Genomic DNA, 15,518 nt, shown 5'->3' with positions numbered 1-15,518 from the left:
TTTGTGCCACAGCACCTTTCAGTCTCCACATTTCCCTCACACTTAGGTAGCATTGTGGCCTTTTCAAGGTTTACAGCTGAAGTCATCCAGGCTTTACTTCAGTTCTGTCTTAGGTAGATCACTGTATGCTCAACTGTGTAGTCACCCTAGAGTGCCTCCTGTCCCACACCTATCAGTGCAGGTAGATGATGGAAATTCTGCATTAGGAGCAGAGTTTAAGTACCCTTGTGTGAGGAAACTCAAACACAGAAACTCTAAATACCCCCTATTCTTCACGCTACAGCTGCACGTTAAGGCATCAAGCAGCACTCCCTGCCAACACAGGCTACAATCTCTCTGTGGCTAACATGCCTACCCGTAAGCGTGTGTCAGTGAAGGGAGCGGGGTGCCATGCCAGGGGAAGGACTGGACGATGCCCAGCGCCCTGGCACCCATCGCTGCTGCCCAAACACCTCCTGCCCGCACTGAGACCGGGGGGCTGACAGGAGGCGATTCCTCCCCACCGCAAGAGCTGGGCTCCGCTCCTGGAGCTTCGCAGCGGGTGGCACCGGGCTGACCCACCCTCTGCGGTAGCCGGGCGGCGGGCTGAGCCCACGGAGCGGCCGCGGGGCCCCACAGCGCGGCCGGGTCAGCGCGGAGCGCCGTGAGGGAGGCGGCGGGAGCGGCCCCGCGCCTCAGCGCCTCAGCGGGCGGGACGAGCCGCGGCCGCCCCTCAGGGCTCCGGGCGCGGGGCCGCCGCGCTGCGCGTGGCCCGGGGAGGAGCGGGCTCGGGCGGCGGCGGGGAAAAGAAGCCCAGTTCCGCTTCCTGACGAGCGGCCGGAGCGAGGGGTGCCTGCCCGCCTGCCTCCCGGTGCCCATGGCCGGCGAGAGGACGAGGCGCTTCACGCGGAGCCTGCTGCGGCCGGGGCAGGCGGCGGAGCTGCGACACAGCGCGGCCACCGCCGCCAGCGGCCGCCTCCAGCAGCGGGTGAGCGCCGGGGGGCGAGGGGGGACGGGAGGGTCCGGTACGGCTGCTGTGCCGCCAGGTGGGAGCTCGGCACCGGCGGTGCATGGCTGGGGTGTGCGGAGCGGGAGCGCCGTCTGCCTCCCCGAACCTCCCTGAAGCGCTGGCCGGCCGTTAGGCGTTCGTTCGCCGGTCTTCTACCGCGGTCCCTTCGGGTTTTTTAAAGCTGCGCGTTAGGAGAGCCAAACGACTCCTTCTTAGATGAATAAGCGTGTCACGACGTCTGTGATTCACGTAGCTCAGATGTTTTCCTGCACTAATTCTTCAGGCGAGACAGCTCATGAAGTAGGCTAGAAAGAGGGAAAGTTGTAAGCGAAACGTCACCGCTCCTCAAAGTTTGCCCCACAGCCGTGCTTTCTGCCCCCCCCCCCCCCGCACGACACGGGAACTGGCTGTGCGGCTGTGTGCCCGTGCACTGGGGGCTTCCCCCTCGGATCCGCAGTGGCCTCGTCCCCTACGAACGGGCAGCCGTGCCGCGACGGGGCTCCGCTTGGGGCCGCATCGCTTCTTGCTTCTAGCTGTCCGTACACCAAACGCGAGTTGTGTTCTGTACCTCGCTACATTTGCAGTGCCTTTGCAGTCAACTTTGAAGGTCTTCATGAAGTATTTCCAAGCTTCTGACTTGTGAAAGCTTGGTAGAGGCTTACTTGTCTTTCCTGGCTTCCCACCAAAGTTCAGCGTGCCATTAGCTCTTGTCAAAATCCCGAGGTGTCTGTGCAACCGGAGGGCTGGCAGATTTGCTCGGTCCTGCTGGCTGGGCACCCAGTGATTAGCGTTTGGCTCACTGTCAGGCGGGATACACGGCGCTGATAAAGGCTTGGTGGAAATGTCCTATGAACCATCAGGGTTGGTTTGGGCTCTGCCCGGGCACTGTGCTGGGTTGTTGTCCCCTACGAGAGTATACTGAAGTCCATACACCAGCTAAACTACGGCATCGTCTAATTGCAACTCAAAGTATTAGAAATGAAGTTCTGTTAGAAGAACTTCTTGCTCTGCTGTGTCTCTGCTGCAAGAATACGAGAAAAACAGAGAAGGAGATTGACGAAGCACATCTGAATTTGATGGTCTGGATCCCTTGAGGAGGGAATTGGGGTTTTGTTTAATTGTTTTTCAGTTGTTGCTAACAGATCTTAAACTGATAACTGAAGAATATAACATTTAATTACTGCTCATGCATTTGAGTTGTATTTTGTTCAATATCTCTTTAAAACATCCAGCCTTCAGTTGCGGGGCAGTGAGAAGTATCTGTCACTTCTGTGAGTCTGACTTCCTGCCCCATGATGAAACATACTACTGCTGGATTTCATCAGGGCTTTTGGTTTGGTTTCGAAGGCAAATGCAGGCAGATCTGCAGAGATGGTCTTTTAAAGATACCGAGGTTCAGATTTGAAGACGCCAGGCCAAACTCTGGTTTCAGTTATGCTGCTCAGCGGGGGCACCGAGGGACTTCCAGATGTTGCGTTTTATTCACCAGCAGGCACAACGGTTCTGAAGCCTCAGTTGCTTGCTGTGTTGAATACGTATGTCTCTGAGAAACTTAATGAAGTTACCATCTTTTTTACTATACTTTTTGGGATTGCCAGTAGTGTTGCTCATGAAAGCCAAATTTCCGTAGAGTTCCTCATGCTGAGAACTCCTGCTGGGGTACAACGCTCCTATCCTCCAGATGAAATCTCCTCTAGCTGCATGATGGCAGAACGAGACGAATTAGCCGTCATGCCTTAGCCAGCGGGCAGAAGGCCCCTTGCTGCAGTGCCAGGCCTGGAGCTGCCCTGCGGAGCTACGAGGCTCAGAGCTGGGCAGTGCTGTCGTCCCCATGGGTCTCTCCGGTCATCATTTGCGGGGACGACCCTGTCCTGGTGCTGTAACAGTGCTGCAGGCACAAGGATGTTGCGTTGCTCTTGTAGAAAAGCGCCACAGGACCTCAGTGTTCTGGCTAGACTTGCACAGGTGTTTTTTTGTTGGTGGTGATGTGGTGTTTTTTTTTTGTACCAGAAGCAAGTATCCCTGTAGAAGAGAAAAACCTGGTGCGTTCCATGGGGTGTGTTGGCACCCCTTGCATCTTGTTCTGCATGTTTCAGCACCTTGTGCTCCAGTTGTGCCAAACCTGGCATTGTAAATCTTGTGTTGGAGCATCCTGCAAGTTGCTGCTGCGGCAGTCAAGGGTCTGTAAATAACTGGCTACTACAAAGTAGGGAAAGTGGAAAGGTGGATGAACTGAGCGTTCTGGTACTGCTTTTGTGTCTGTCCTGTATGAAATTCCAGCTGGGCCTCTGTCAGCCCAATTTGTAACAGCACCTGCAGCAGGGGTCCTTCATGTCTTAGCAATTTGGTGGGAGCCCAGGGAGCAAATGCCTGTTGGTGTTACCTCCCAGACAGCAGTGGAGTAGTGAGTTGTGTCTGTCAGCTCCTTGCTGCCCTCAAATATATCACTTCTTCTGCTATATGCTTTCCCTTCTTTTTGTTCATATTTATTTGCTTAATGTAGAAAAAGTGTTGCAAGATGTTGCAAGTATTCAGCTCAAAATTCTGTTTGTAGACAAAAAAAAAGCATCAGAGTAATCAAGGGAACGGGGATATATAAGTAACTTTTTAGTGCTATGAAAGATATAAAGTGGAAACAGATTGAGTGGGAAATATGTACTTTTTATACTTTTACTTTATGTATATTTTACATCTATAATTATATATCTTATTGGCAGTGTAGTAGCTGCAGTATTTCAACACAGGTAAGACATTCTACATTAATTACAGAAGTCTTCAGCAAATGCAAGGGGGTGCTACTGTCAGGTGTTAATGGTGTGTGGCAGTACTTCAGGTGGCTTCAATAATTGCCCAGTTATTTCCTGTTAACTAATTCTTTCTTTTAGAGAAAGCAATTTACAAAAACTAGTCAGTGAAATTGATCAGTGTCATCTAAAAGAAGGTAAATAATTTAGTGTATTTTGAAACTGTCACAAAATTCTATGTCCTAACAGAAAAGGCTTGTTAGAAACTTATACTGTGAACACTCGCTGCCTAGGAAGCTGACTAGCTGTGCATAAGAAAGGGAAATTAATGTCTGTTGTTTTGTTTGTCTGCAACTGCAGCAAGGTTTCTCTGCAAGTTTTTAGAATAGGGATGGGCCACTCAGCGCTTCTAGAAATCTGATTGCTAGCCACTTAGTTATTATAAAACTTTGCATTATATCGTTATTTCCAGGTCACAATTAATTTGGCTAAGTACTTCTGGCTGCAGCACTCATCCTTCATGTAAAGTATTGTGACGCTGCTTTCACAAAAGGCCTGTGGGGGGTCTTGCTCCTCATCTCTCTTCTGTAGTTTACCAAGTTAATAGCAGGCTGGAATTGGGCTGCTGCTCCACGTGTCTTTTTTTTGGCAGAGGTTTCTTTCCGTCGTGCTGCAGCCAAGTGTAGAAAGTTGTGGTGTCCAATGACCCTACACTGGCTGTCTTTCTTGAGTGGAATCTGGATTACATTTTTTTTTTTGAGGGGTGAAGGGTCTTTATCTTACCTGATGGCAGTTCAATTCCTCCTTGAAAGGTTACAATTATTTCCAATGTGTGTTTTATGTCATATGTTCTTCACAAGTAATAAAGGCTCCCTTTTTTACTGTGTATTTTTAGTTTTAGAGCTAATTTTTAATTCTGAAGGTAGGTAATGAAGTGTTTGTGACTTTATCTGTTTTGTTTTATGGTGATTTCAGTGGTGTGGCATAGTCTCTAAGGAAGAGTAATCTGCATTGCTTGCAGTCGCGCAGAGAACACCCATTGCTTTGGTACCCAGGGTGATAACAACAACGGAGCTTTGACCATTCTTACCCCGTTGGGCCCGGCTGTATGGCCTTTTCTCATCACGCAGCCGCGCTCGGGTTAGACTTCCATGTTCAAAATCAGGCCAATGAATGAAATAGCCTCCACAGTGAAAACTTCGTTTGTTTAGAAGGTACAGTGTTAGCTGAGCTATTCCAAGGACAGAAGTACTTTGAAAACTGGGCTGTGAAAGGCTCCTTTCTTCTGAGGATATTCTGATGTCTACTGTTTGTCCAGTGTGAACTAAAGTAAGGCATTTATACAGACAGTGAATGTACCATGTTGTTAGAGATAAATAGGCTGTATGTGTTTATACATACATGTACATGCCTGGGCTTCACACGCCATATACTAGATGTTTGTCTATTTCTCTGTAGACTTCTTAATGTATTAGCTTGTTCTTTTTTTCCTTTTTTTTTTCTTTGGTTAAAGCTGAGGCGATAGCCTGGTGAAATAATCCTAAAAACATGCACAGAGTGAAAGCCTCATCCCCATTTTTGTGGTTGAGGAGAGAGTTTATTCATTGCACAGGCAGAAGGGAATGTTATCTGCAGTCTAGGTCTGTGAAGATTCTGCTTTTGAAGTCTTTGTGTTTGAGTTGTCATGGTCTCTTCAGGACAGACAACTTGTCAGGTATGTTTAGGATGTTAGCAACTATAATGAAGCTTTAAACTACTTTTTTATATTTGTATTTTACCTTTGAAACTTGTTCATGAGTCTGCATTCCAAAATTTATCTTTAATATCCTCTACATCTTCAAAGACAAAACCCAACATTATAAGTAATTTCCTTAATCAGCAATTTTTTTTTTTTAAAGTTTTCGTGTCTGATGACTAATTTCGTAGCTGTTCTTCAGTTGGGGTATCCCAAGGACACCTGCCGTGGTGTGGACCTGACAAGGATCTGATCATTTTCAGCTGGCTGCTGGAGCCCAGATGTAAGAGCAAACCAAGCAAAGGGCACAGACAAGAATGTACTGTTTGCACATTCTCCAGCTGCTAGGCTCCCTCCTCTGCAGGCAGACAAAGGGGCCAATTTCTTCTCCTGAGTAATTCTAGGAACTTCATTTGAGGCTTGTACCGGGGATCAAACTGACGCACAAATGAAGAAAGAGAGATAAGGGAAGAAAGCCACAGAGAAGGGTGGAGGAGAAAAAGGAAGAAAATGGTCTAGAAAGAGTTCATAAGCACTGGAGAAAATGGGGGAAAAGAGAAAAGACTTTGTGGGGAAAGAGAGGCTGAAGAAGACAATGAAACGGAGGAAAGAAATGAAGAGATCTGCAAGAAAGATTCGTCAGGTTGGTGAATAACTCATGCAAATAAACCCTTAATATGAAATACACAGGCAGTCATTTCGCAGGTAGTGAGACCAGAGCACTTCAGTTTAAATGTAGTTTTTGCTGTTGTCTTGAATCTGTCACTTGAATAATGCTTTGTTTTGAATTGATGGGAAGTGAGTCAGCTTGAGTAACTCAAAATGATCTCAGTTTATAGAAGCCGCATTAACTTTTTCCCCCTGCTTACAAGGTTAAATAAGGGGTCTGGAGAAGGGAATATGAACAGCAGTAGGGAAGAGAGGGAGAATCTGGAAAATTAAGCCTTGTATTGGGTTTGGAGAATGGTTAGGCAGAGAGGAGGTTTAGTGTTGTGGCTTTTAGCAGGCAGTTTTGCAGTGCATATGTCACTTCCAGAAGTCAAAACATGTTTGTAACTTTGCTAGCACAAGGTCAAAAGGCTATGAAGTAGTGACACGGGTGTGATTATTACACAAATAACAAAGACTTACCAACAGTATGTGTAACACTTGCCAGTTGAGGATTGCCTGCATTTTGCAAAAATCAACAGTATTTCTCTGAAGCTGGATGATTTTTTTGTCTGCTTTATACCAACTGCATTTTCTTATGTTATGCTGACTTTATTCTGGTTTTGCTGATAAGGAGAACAAAACAAAAAGATAACTGCCCAAGATCTCGCAGTGAACATACAGTGAGCCTCAGAACAACAGTCTCCAAGTTCATTCCTGCTGTGGGCTGCCCTGCCATGCTCAGCCAAATCGTTTGCCTGACTCTTACAGCTGCTCTGCAGTCTGCCCCCTGCTCTCATTGCTGACCTGGGCAATTTTCCTCTCTCCTCTAAAATGTAAGAGAACCAAGAGCTGCCTGCTCTCTGTGTGCTTCTCCTCGGCTTGTCCCTTTCAGAGCAGAACACAAACAGGCTCCAAATTGCACTGTAACAAGAGGGCAGCAAGCTGCGTTAGTGCTAAATGCTCAAGTGTGTCAATGAAGCCTTCCAGAGCCTTTCTCTTACAGGGGAAATTCAGGAGGCTTGTTTGTTTTTACCTTTCTCCTCTTCCTTGTTTTTTAGATTGGTCTCACAGAACAATAGTCTATTCCCCGCCCCCCCCCCCCCCCCCCCCGTCATTGGTATGTAATTAAAACCTAAACATGTAGGTTAAATAGATTTTTAGTAGGCTGCTTCTTATCTCTGGTACCATTTTTTTCCGATGATACATACACGCTGGCTTTTTGTTTTTATGTCTTGCACGGTGCCTTACAAACATAGGGAGGGAGTTCCCGCGGAGTGCTGGGGACGGGGCTGCCCAGCCTCACCTCCCCAGCTTGCGCTTGGGGGTTAGCGTCCACAAAAAGCCCCCTTGCTTGGGTACTGTAAGGCTACTAGCAGCTGGAACCCGAATACTGCGTGGTTTGGAACGTCATCAGATGACAGAATGTAGATGGGCTTTGGGCTTGTAGAAAAACATGTTGCATGAGGAAATCTGGAGATGTTTCTGAGATGGGGTTTGTCCTGTGCGGCCAGCTCAGCAGCGTGGACTATAGCTACCACCATTAGGATCCCAGGTAATTACAGGCAAATGGAGCTGGATGCCTCGGCACAACAGGGGTCTGCTGCTGCCTCTGTGGAACCATGTCTTATCTCTGCAGCCTCAAATCAAAATTCCCAAAGAATGGAAGAAAAAATTACACCCTATTACATTTTAAGTTACCAATTCATTCATTTTTAATTAGCACTTAGCTTTTTACAAGATTTTCTTCACACTCTGGCTGTTGTGTGGTTGGTATTGTGTTTATTTAGCAAGCTGTCAACTTTGTAGTGATTGTCTTAATGCTGAGTGTGGTTCTCCACGTCTGGATTCATGTTGTGTGGAGGAAGTACAAGGCAATTGTGTTGTTGAGTGAAATTGGCTTGTTTGCTTTTCGTCTTTGAGAGTAACTTCGGCTGACTTGAGGCAAACATGATTCTAGGTTACTTTGACATGTTGACCTAAATTAAATGATGTAGATATAATGAAATGTAATGAATGCAACCCAGTTGGATACAATAAAGGGGAAAAAATACTTTCTTTGAGTGTCATTATTTATGAACAAGAGTAGTACAGAAACATCTCTCTGAAACTGCAATGGCTAAATATGGTTAGCATAGGAAAAAAAGAAAACTTCATCTTTGGTTTCAGTTAATATAATTTGATTTATTTTTTTTTTAAGCTGACATTTAAATGCATTGTTTATCCATGTATGTTTTCTGCTAGACAAACCTGCTTTTGCTTCTTTGAGTAAGCTGATGTATGTCAGCTGCTTTTAATGAGTGCTTCTGATTTTCCAGCAAGAATGAAGTTCTGGCTGCTCAGGTGTTTCATAAAGCCACGCCTGTGCCTCTCCTCACACTGAGCTAGGGGCTTGCCATGTGGCGAGCACAATGGCTCTGCATAGACAATACCATTTACTTTTTTTAACGGGTAGCGGAGACTGACTATGTGTTAAATGCGTCTTTTGTCTCAATGCAAGTTCCTCAGTGGTCTTTAGTTCTAGGTCTTCTGTTTATTTTTTTCTTTTTTTTTGGGGGGGGGGGGGAGAGCTTGGCACAGGTTGAAGAAAACAGACTTCTCAAGTGTGAGACCCTTCCCTGATCTGAGGTTTGGCCAGGCTCTGGGAGAATCTGAGGAGGTCTGTAACCCTTGTAGGATTTCAGCTCCTACCCCCATCCCAGGGATTCCTCTGACTTCCAAAGAATGTTTCACTTGGAGTTCAAACCAGGCTTTTGTCTTTTATGGGAGTTAGAGGAATCCTTTACAGCTGCAGGTGTTTAACACAAGTCTTCCTGTAACACCTTTACTACTGTCTTTGCGTTTCTTCTCAATGTTAGAATTAATTGCTCTTACCTTCCTCTCCCCTGGTCTGTTTCCTATGTTCGCTCTGTGCCGAGGGTTACTGCAGCGCAGGGTGGGCACCAGGGTTGGTGTCGCAAAGCCCTGCAGCGCAGCGCAGCCTTCCTGGGGCTGGTGGGCTGCTGTCCCAGCTGTGTTGGGTACAAACGCACTGCCCCTGCGCCTCTCCATTTCTTGCCACCCCCTGCTCCCGCCTGTCAGCTGTTACCTCTCTGCCTAAGGGCTGCCCCAGCTCCTCTCCCTTCTCGTTGTCTCAAGTTTATGTTGGATTTTTAGGCAGATTGTCTCCGCTGTGGGGAAGAGAAGTGGCACAAAGGTGGGGGGAGAACCACCGGGGTATCTCCTGGCCCCAGTGGCTTCTAACCCTGAAATGACTTCTTCCATCCCCTTCTGCTGTGAGATGCTTGTTGCTGCTGCCTCCTCTTCCTCTCCCCAGCCCCTGCCTTCCTGCCCTCTTGGCCCTCTGGCAGCCTCAGGGGAGAGTCCAAGCCAAAAAGGCAGCAGAACAGGGAAAGGAAAGGCTGCTTGTGCCCCAAGACTGCATGCGGTGGAGGTGCAGACTGGGGAAGGGAAGGAGGACAGGTCTCCATGGCTCCCTTCTCTGCCCTTTGGAAGCAAATACAAGTGCTCCTTTCCAGGCTGTGAGCAGGACAGGAGAAAGTATTTAGAGCGTGTTGAGTCTTTTAGAGTGAAAGTGTTGGGCTAAAGTCAGTCCAGGGGCTATTGGTTGGACCATGCTGATTTAAATAACATCATCTCTGGAGGTTGTCCCATGAAGGAGCTCTTCGCATTGCTATGCAAGTACCAAGGCACGTGCCAGGCTTGATGCCTTTTATTAGGAATGCCTCCATTGCATTTCGCGTGATATGTATTAACGTGAGGTATTTGTAGCAATATCAGTCTCTTTTGAAGATAGAAATGTGCAGACTTTCTCCTGGCTTTTTTAAAATATTTTTTTTTCTTTCTACCAAAGAAATTGGTGAACGTGTTACAGCAATACTGCTGGTAAACACCTGCAGCTCTTCTCTTAGAACAGCCTCAGAGTGGTCTCAAGTCTCCAAAGCAGTTCAGGGGCCAGAGCCTGGCCGTCCTGGGGGAGGAGCTGGTTCACGCCTTCAGACTTCTCAACTGGGCTGAGCAAAACAGAGGAAAGAGCATGGTACAGAGCAACGGCACACTGGCGGACAGGGTCCTTGGGCAAGCAAGTCCTGGGCCCCACCTCTGGCTTAGTGATTCCCCCTGCAGGGAGAAAGGGAGTGATGAGTAAGTGTTTAAAAGCAGTGATGAGTAGACTTTGATATTTATTCCAGAATATCATGTGGTCCGTATCTTTTGTATTCACACACTTGCAATGCATACTAAAACATGTGCTGAGCTATCGTGTCCCCATTGCCACTATATAGGAACACTTTTTTTCCTTCTATTTGTGTGTAGCAGGTGGATTTCCACCAGCAAACAAAGAGCAGTTGCAGTAACAAAACAGAAGTGAAGTATCATATGCGGTTCTCGTTTGAAAATTAGTTACTAAAATGCATCTGCCTGTTTCAGAGCTCACACCTCCCTTTAAGCACCGGTCGCCTTTTACATGAGTAACAGTTGTTTTTCTCATTGAACTATGTCATTGTGTGGTGCTTCTGTTCTGCTGACACCATTTCATTAAATGGCTGCACGGTGAGCACAGGTTGAAATTAAGTCACAGGATGTTACGTAGAATTGCTGCATGAATTTATCCTCGTAGCTCCACCGGAATTAATGAGAGCTGTTTCTGAGGCTGGTTAGGAGAACTTACCAAACTGAAATGAAGGAAATACATGAGCAGAAATTTAGCTTACCCTCTTTCCTAGTCAAATAATAACTTGTGGTATAACAGCAGCATCAGAAGTCTCTAATTTATATTAAAAAAAAAAGTTGCAGTCTAGGTAGATTTACCTCTTCTGTGGGTGTATATCTCAAGAAACTTCCTGATAGTTATTTACTTCAACCATGTAGCCAAGTTGGTACAAAAATCCTTTTTGCCTTCTTTGTATCCTTCCACCAGCAAGCATAACTGCAGGGCAGTTTGGGGTGGAAGTTACAAGTAACTTACATGGCAATAAGCGCTAGGTCTGGAGGACACCATAACTGACATGCATTGGTATGAAATTTATCTGCCTCTTTTTTTCTTGTTCCTGCAGTGAGAACCCTTCAAGCTTACTAGACATGGCCCGTATACTGCACTCAATCATTATCTTGCCCTCAATTCTTTATTCTTGTATCTTCCCACTCCCTGCTTTGCTGCCCTTGCTCCTTCCAGTCCTCAGTCCTTGTTGCTGTGTCTCTCCCACTCATCTCCGAGCCTCCATTAATGCATCTCTGTGCGCAGGGAACAGTATGTCTGTTGTGTGTTGGGCACCCTATCTGTGCCTGCCATCCACGCCATCTTAAAACCCACTTCTTCCAGGAATTCTGTGTCCCTGTTCCTCAAACCAATAATCTCTCTGCTCCTTCTCTTCACTGAACAGCTCTCCAGTGTTATGCTGTTGTAGCCATGCCTCCCTCACTCCCATATGGTCAACATGAAGCCTTTGGGTTCAGTAGCAAGTCTCCTTCTTAGCTTTAGTATAAAATCTTACATTAAACGAATGGGTTTATATACTATTGCTATTAGAACAACTGTTTGCTAGGTAAAAGATCGTTCAAATAAAAGGTAGTGAGTGACTCCTCTTTGAAAGAAGACTGTCAGATATGTCTGTTCCCTAAAAGCATGTCTGTACCAGTGGATCCCTGCTCAGTGCTTATACAGTATTTACAGATGATTATGTATACAGTGGAATGTCTTAATGCATCTCTATCAAGTCTATTTTAAAAATATTTAAACCAATTAAGCAAATAGGTGGCCGCCAGGGCTACCATCTGTTTCCTTGGAGTAATGTGGCACGCGTAGGTTTAGGGGGGGTGGAGGGGGGTTAAGCAGAGAGGGTTGGCATTTAAGTTTCATGCTGATGGATACTGAGGTGTGCTAGAACGAGCTATAAGCCCCTCTGTACTTGTTCTTTGTGTCCTGACATTTCTGAGTTTCTCTTTCTTACCATTATTTCCCAGGGTGTTTTTTAGAAGAGCCCAGCTCCTAATCCTAAAGGGATTCAGATTTGAAAGTGCAAATTTCTTTAGCGTTCAGAAGTTTGTGTAATAAAGGATGGGAGATGGCAAATGACTTTTACAACTGGAGTTTGAAGAGCTGAGATATAAAACCTCTGGGCTGATTTTTAGGGCGGTGGCTCCCCCGTGGCCCTCACTGCTGTGGCAGCAGGACTGGGAAGCTCTCAGCGCTTGGGCACATGGAGCCCGAAGTCCCCAGTGGCATGGCCACCACAGAGGAGCACGCAGTGACATTCAGCCCCTCTCGAATCAATCTGGTGTGGTTTGCATCACTTCTGATAAGCCTCAGTTGTGCTACCTGTGCAGAGGGGAAGGTAGGCATGCGTTGGGGCTGGCAGGGAGAGGAGGATCATTTCCAAGGAAAAGCACTAAATTCGGGCTTGCTGTTTTGCCCTGGTAAAACAGCTGCAGTTGCACAAAAGCCTGTGTATCAACTGGCTGCTGACAGTTAAAAGGATGAGACCTTTAAAAACAAGAAGTTCTTATATATGTGGTTATTAATAGATTAAACTACAAGAATTACAGGAATTAAAACTGAAGAAGTTAAAAGAAATCCAGATCTTCCCCCTCATGTGTTTCTTCCCCCACGCACCATTCCCCCCCCCCCCCCCCCCCCCCACTTCCTTTTATTTACTTGGAGGCTTAAAACAGTGAAGCTAGAGGTGTTTTCATATAATGCTACTGAATTTAGGTAGATGATACTAAATGGGAATATTTAGGGATGAGAAGATCATTGTTTTTCCTTGCCTTTTAGTTGTGGCTATTGAGGGTGAGTCTTCCGCTCACCAGTATCTGGACCTGCCTGGGCATCTGAGTGTTTGCCTGTGGTTCTTTGCTGCTCTTTGGAGGGGGTGAGGGATATTTGGTATGGTTTGGAGTGTGTGCCTCTTCCTAAGAGAGGAAAATAACCAAAGAACTGTCACCAAAATTTTTTATTTATTTATTTATTTTTAATAATGGGCTTTGTGGGGAATCGCACTGAGATTGGTGCCTATACTACTGAAAGCCTGATACGTTGGCATACCGTTCTCCTCTCGTTCTCATTTATGAAGATATTTTCTGTTCTTGAAGAAAACTACATGGAAGTAATAGGCAGCTTACTGCTTCATTTAATTAACTGCAGCTAGCATTTATAGGGCAAAAAGAAGGTGGCAAAATGGTGATGGGCAGGTTCTTTTTGTCTGTGTCAGAGCTTCAGGTTTTTTTCCCTGTAGCCAATATGCCAAACAAGTCCTGCTGTCATTAACTAACAAGGACTTTTTTGAAATATTTTCAGTCTTGAGGGTGCAAAAATAACAAAGTGAACCATGACTGGAGAGGAATAATACTTCCTAGTTGGTACTATCACGGGCTCAGCTTAACAGACTTTTTTTGTCTGTAAGATAACAGAAATGAAAACTAGTGAAGTGTAAGTGCTGACAGTATGACTGTTTTTAGACAGCTTGGCAGGAAACATTCACTATTTCCTGTTCTGTTTGATGTTCTGTTGACTTTCTCACAAATACTAACCCTGCTGGGGCATCGGTGTTTGCTGCTACAGTGGTATGGCTATAACAATGAAAATAATAAAAGACAATGCCAACAACAGCCAGATTTAAATATCTTCTGTTGCTTTAAATAGATTGAGTGGTTTTGGTTTAAGAAAAATACGGAATTTTCCATTAGTTTTTTGGTCCCACTGGAGCATCTTTCCAACTCAAATATGTAGACTTCTATCTGCATGGTTGAGCTGGGAAGTGGAATCAGTTTGCCTGTAAAGTATGGGCTCACACTGGTGCTCTTCTGGATCAGGTTAGAGCTTCCAGCACTTGTTTCTCATAGGCAGATGTTGGGTTTCTCTGCTCTCCTAAGACAAATACTAGTTGTAATGTGACTGGATGACGTGTGTCCCACAGAAGAGATACATACATCTACATGTGGAATAAGGTGACGGACCCCCCTTCGTCATTACTTTCGTAAGGTGATTGGTACCTTGGTCTCTTGAAATGCCAAGCAAGTGCTATCCCCAACCCAGGGGTAGCAGCAACAGCAAGACAGAGGCGAATCTCTTAATCGTAAGCCTTATCCTCTCACCACACCTGATTCTTGTGTCTCGCAGAGGTGCAAGCACTGGGTTGGCAGGATGCCTTCACTTGGTTAGGGCACTGCCTTCCCTCAGGGCCTAGCAGTCCTTTACGGATGGTACTTGAGCTTCTGTGTTGTTTTCCCCTCAGATCAGAGGCTGATCTGTGAGATTTGAAAGCCAGGAGGTGCTGCCTTGGAGGGTGAGATCCGCTGATAAGCCCTTGCTGGGTGGGGGATGCTGTGCCCCAGCACATCACTTGACACGCTGCGGCTTCTGCTTCCACCCAGCGCCTGCTCTCAGTCAGCTGCCAGCTGATCTTTGTAAAGAGCAATCTGGTTGAATTCAGCGTCACTACATCAAGAGAAAGACTGAGTAATTGTAGCCAGGCCTGACCTTATGCTCGGCAGAGTGCGTTCAGTTGTGTGTACATCCCCTTATTTAGATGTAACTGTTCTTACCTTAGTGAACTGCTTGACAAAAGCATGAATGACAGCAAGGTGAGAGCTGTTGTGTTGGCTGCAAGTCTGTTACCACAAACGATTGTCATGTTACATATAAAGTAATAAATGATCATTTATGTCTGACTAGAATCTAATTGGAGCACTAATTATATGTCGGAGTAAATTTTGGCAGAAATGAATGCTATCTCTGCATCTTAATTTCTGCCACAATTTTAAGAGGAAGTGGGGTCTGAAATTTCCAGAGTCTAAAAAAAGGAGCATGTTTGAAGGAAATCTGGTATTTTCATTTATTCACTTGGATGTCAGAGGTTCTAGTGAAAGCTTTGGCAGCATAGCCACCAAGAGTGTTTTACTTCCTTAAAAAAAAAAAAAGAGGGAAAAAAATAGGGTTAAAGTTCCAGCATGTAGCCTGTAACATTTAAATTATTTACTTATGCAGTTGTGCTTTCTCAACTGGAGTCCCTTAAGAATGCCCAGCTGCCAGCAGAATGAGAGGGTGGTCCAGGAAGCTGGTCATCTATTTTAAAATGTAATTGCATGTTCAGCGCAATTAGAGAACTGATTGCTTCCCTAAAATAAATCAATGCATTTGCAAGCATAAATAATTAAGACTTCTTGAAAAGCACTGTCTGGCTGTTTTGTTCTTTATTTTCTACTTGGGTGGAGAAGTCCTGGAAGACTAAATAGAGAAGAGGTCAACATTTGGGCACTACCTAAGATTATTAGGATGCCTTGGAAGTTCGTTCGAGATGTGTCAAAACAAAATACAGAGTGGCATCACTCCTGTTATATGCTAAATCTTTTTTCTTTTTTAGTAATGCTCTGAAATGTTTCTACAAGGACAGGAATTTTTTGTGAA

The 15,518-nt window shown here is 45.7% G+C and overlaps 1 protein-coding gene across 4 annotated transcripts in view; it reads left to right on the top strand.

Annotated features, from left to right (window-relative positions):
* Positions 1 to 321: 321 nt before the first annotated feature.
* DOCK10 (dedicator of cytokinesis 10) overlaps positions 322 to 15,518 on the top strand; it is a 152,103-nt gene continuing 136,906 nt past the window's right edge. For 2 of the 4 annotated variants that reach the window (XM_080603754.1, XM_080603753.1), the window contains exon 1: positions 322 to 967. In XM_080603754.1, the coding sequence (XP_080459880.1) occupies positions 857 to 967 (111 nt within the window). In that variant the 5' untranslated portion in view covers positions 322 to 856. Of the gene's footprint in view, positions 968 to 3,406; positions 6,111 to 15,518 lie in introns of those variants that run through there. The other 2 variants (XM_080603746.1, XM_080603757.1) reach the window with 1 other exon arrangement.

This window comes from Anser brachyrhynchus (genome assembly GCF_964034855.1).
Source record: "Anser brachyrhynchus genome assembly, chromosome: 9".
Lineage (NCBI taxonomy): Eukaryota > Metazoa > Chordata > Aves > Anseriformes > Anatidae > Anser > Anser brachyrhynchus.
This window is presented reverse-complemented; position numbering and strand designations above follow the sequence as displayed.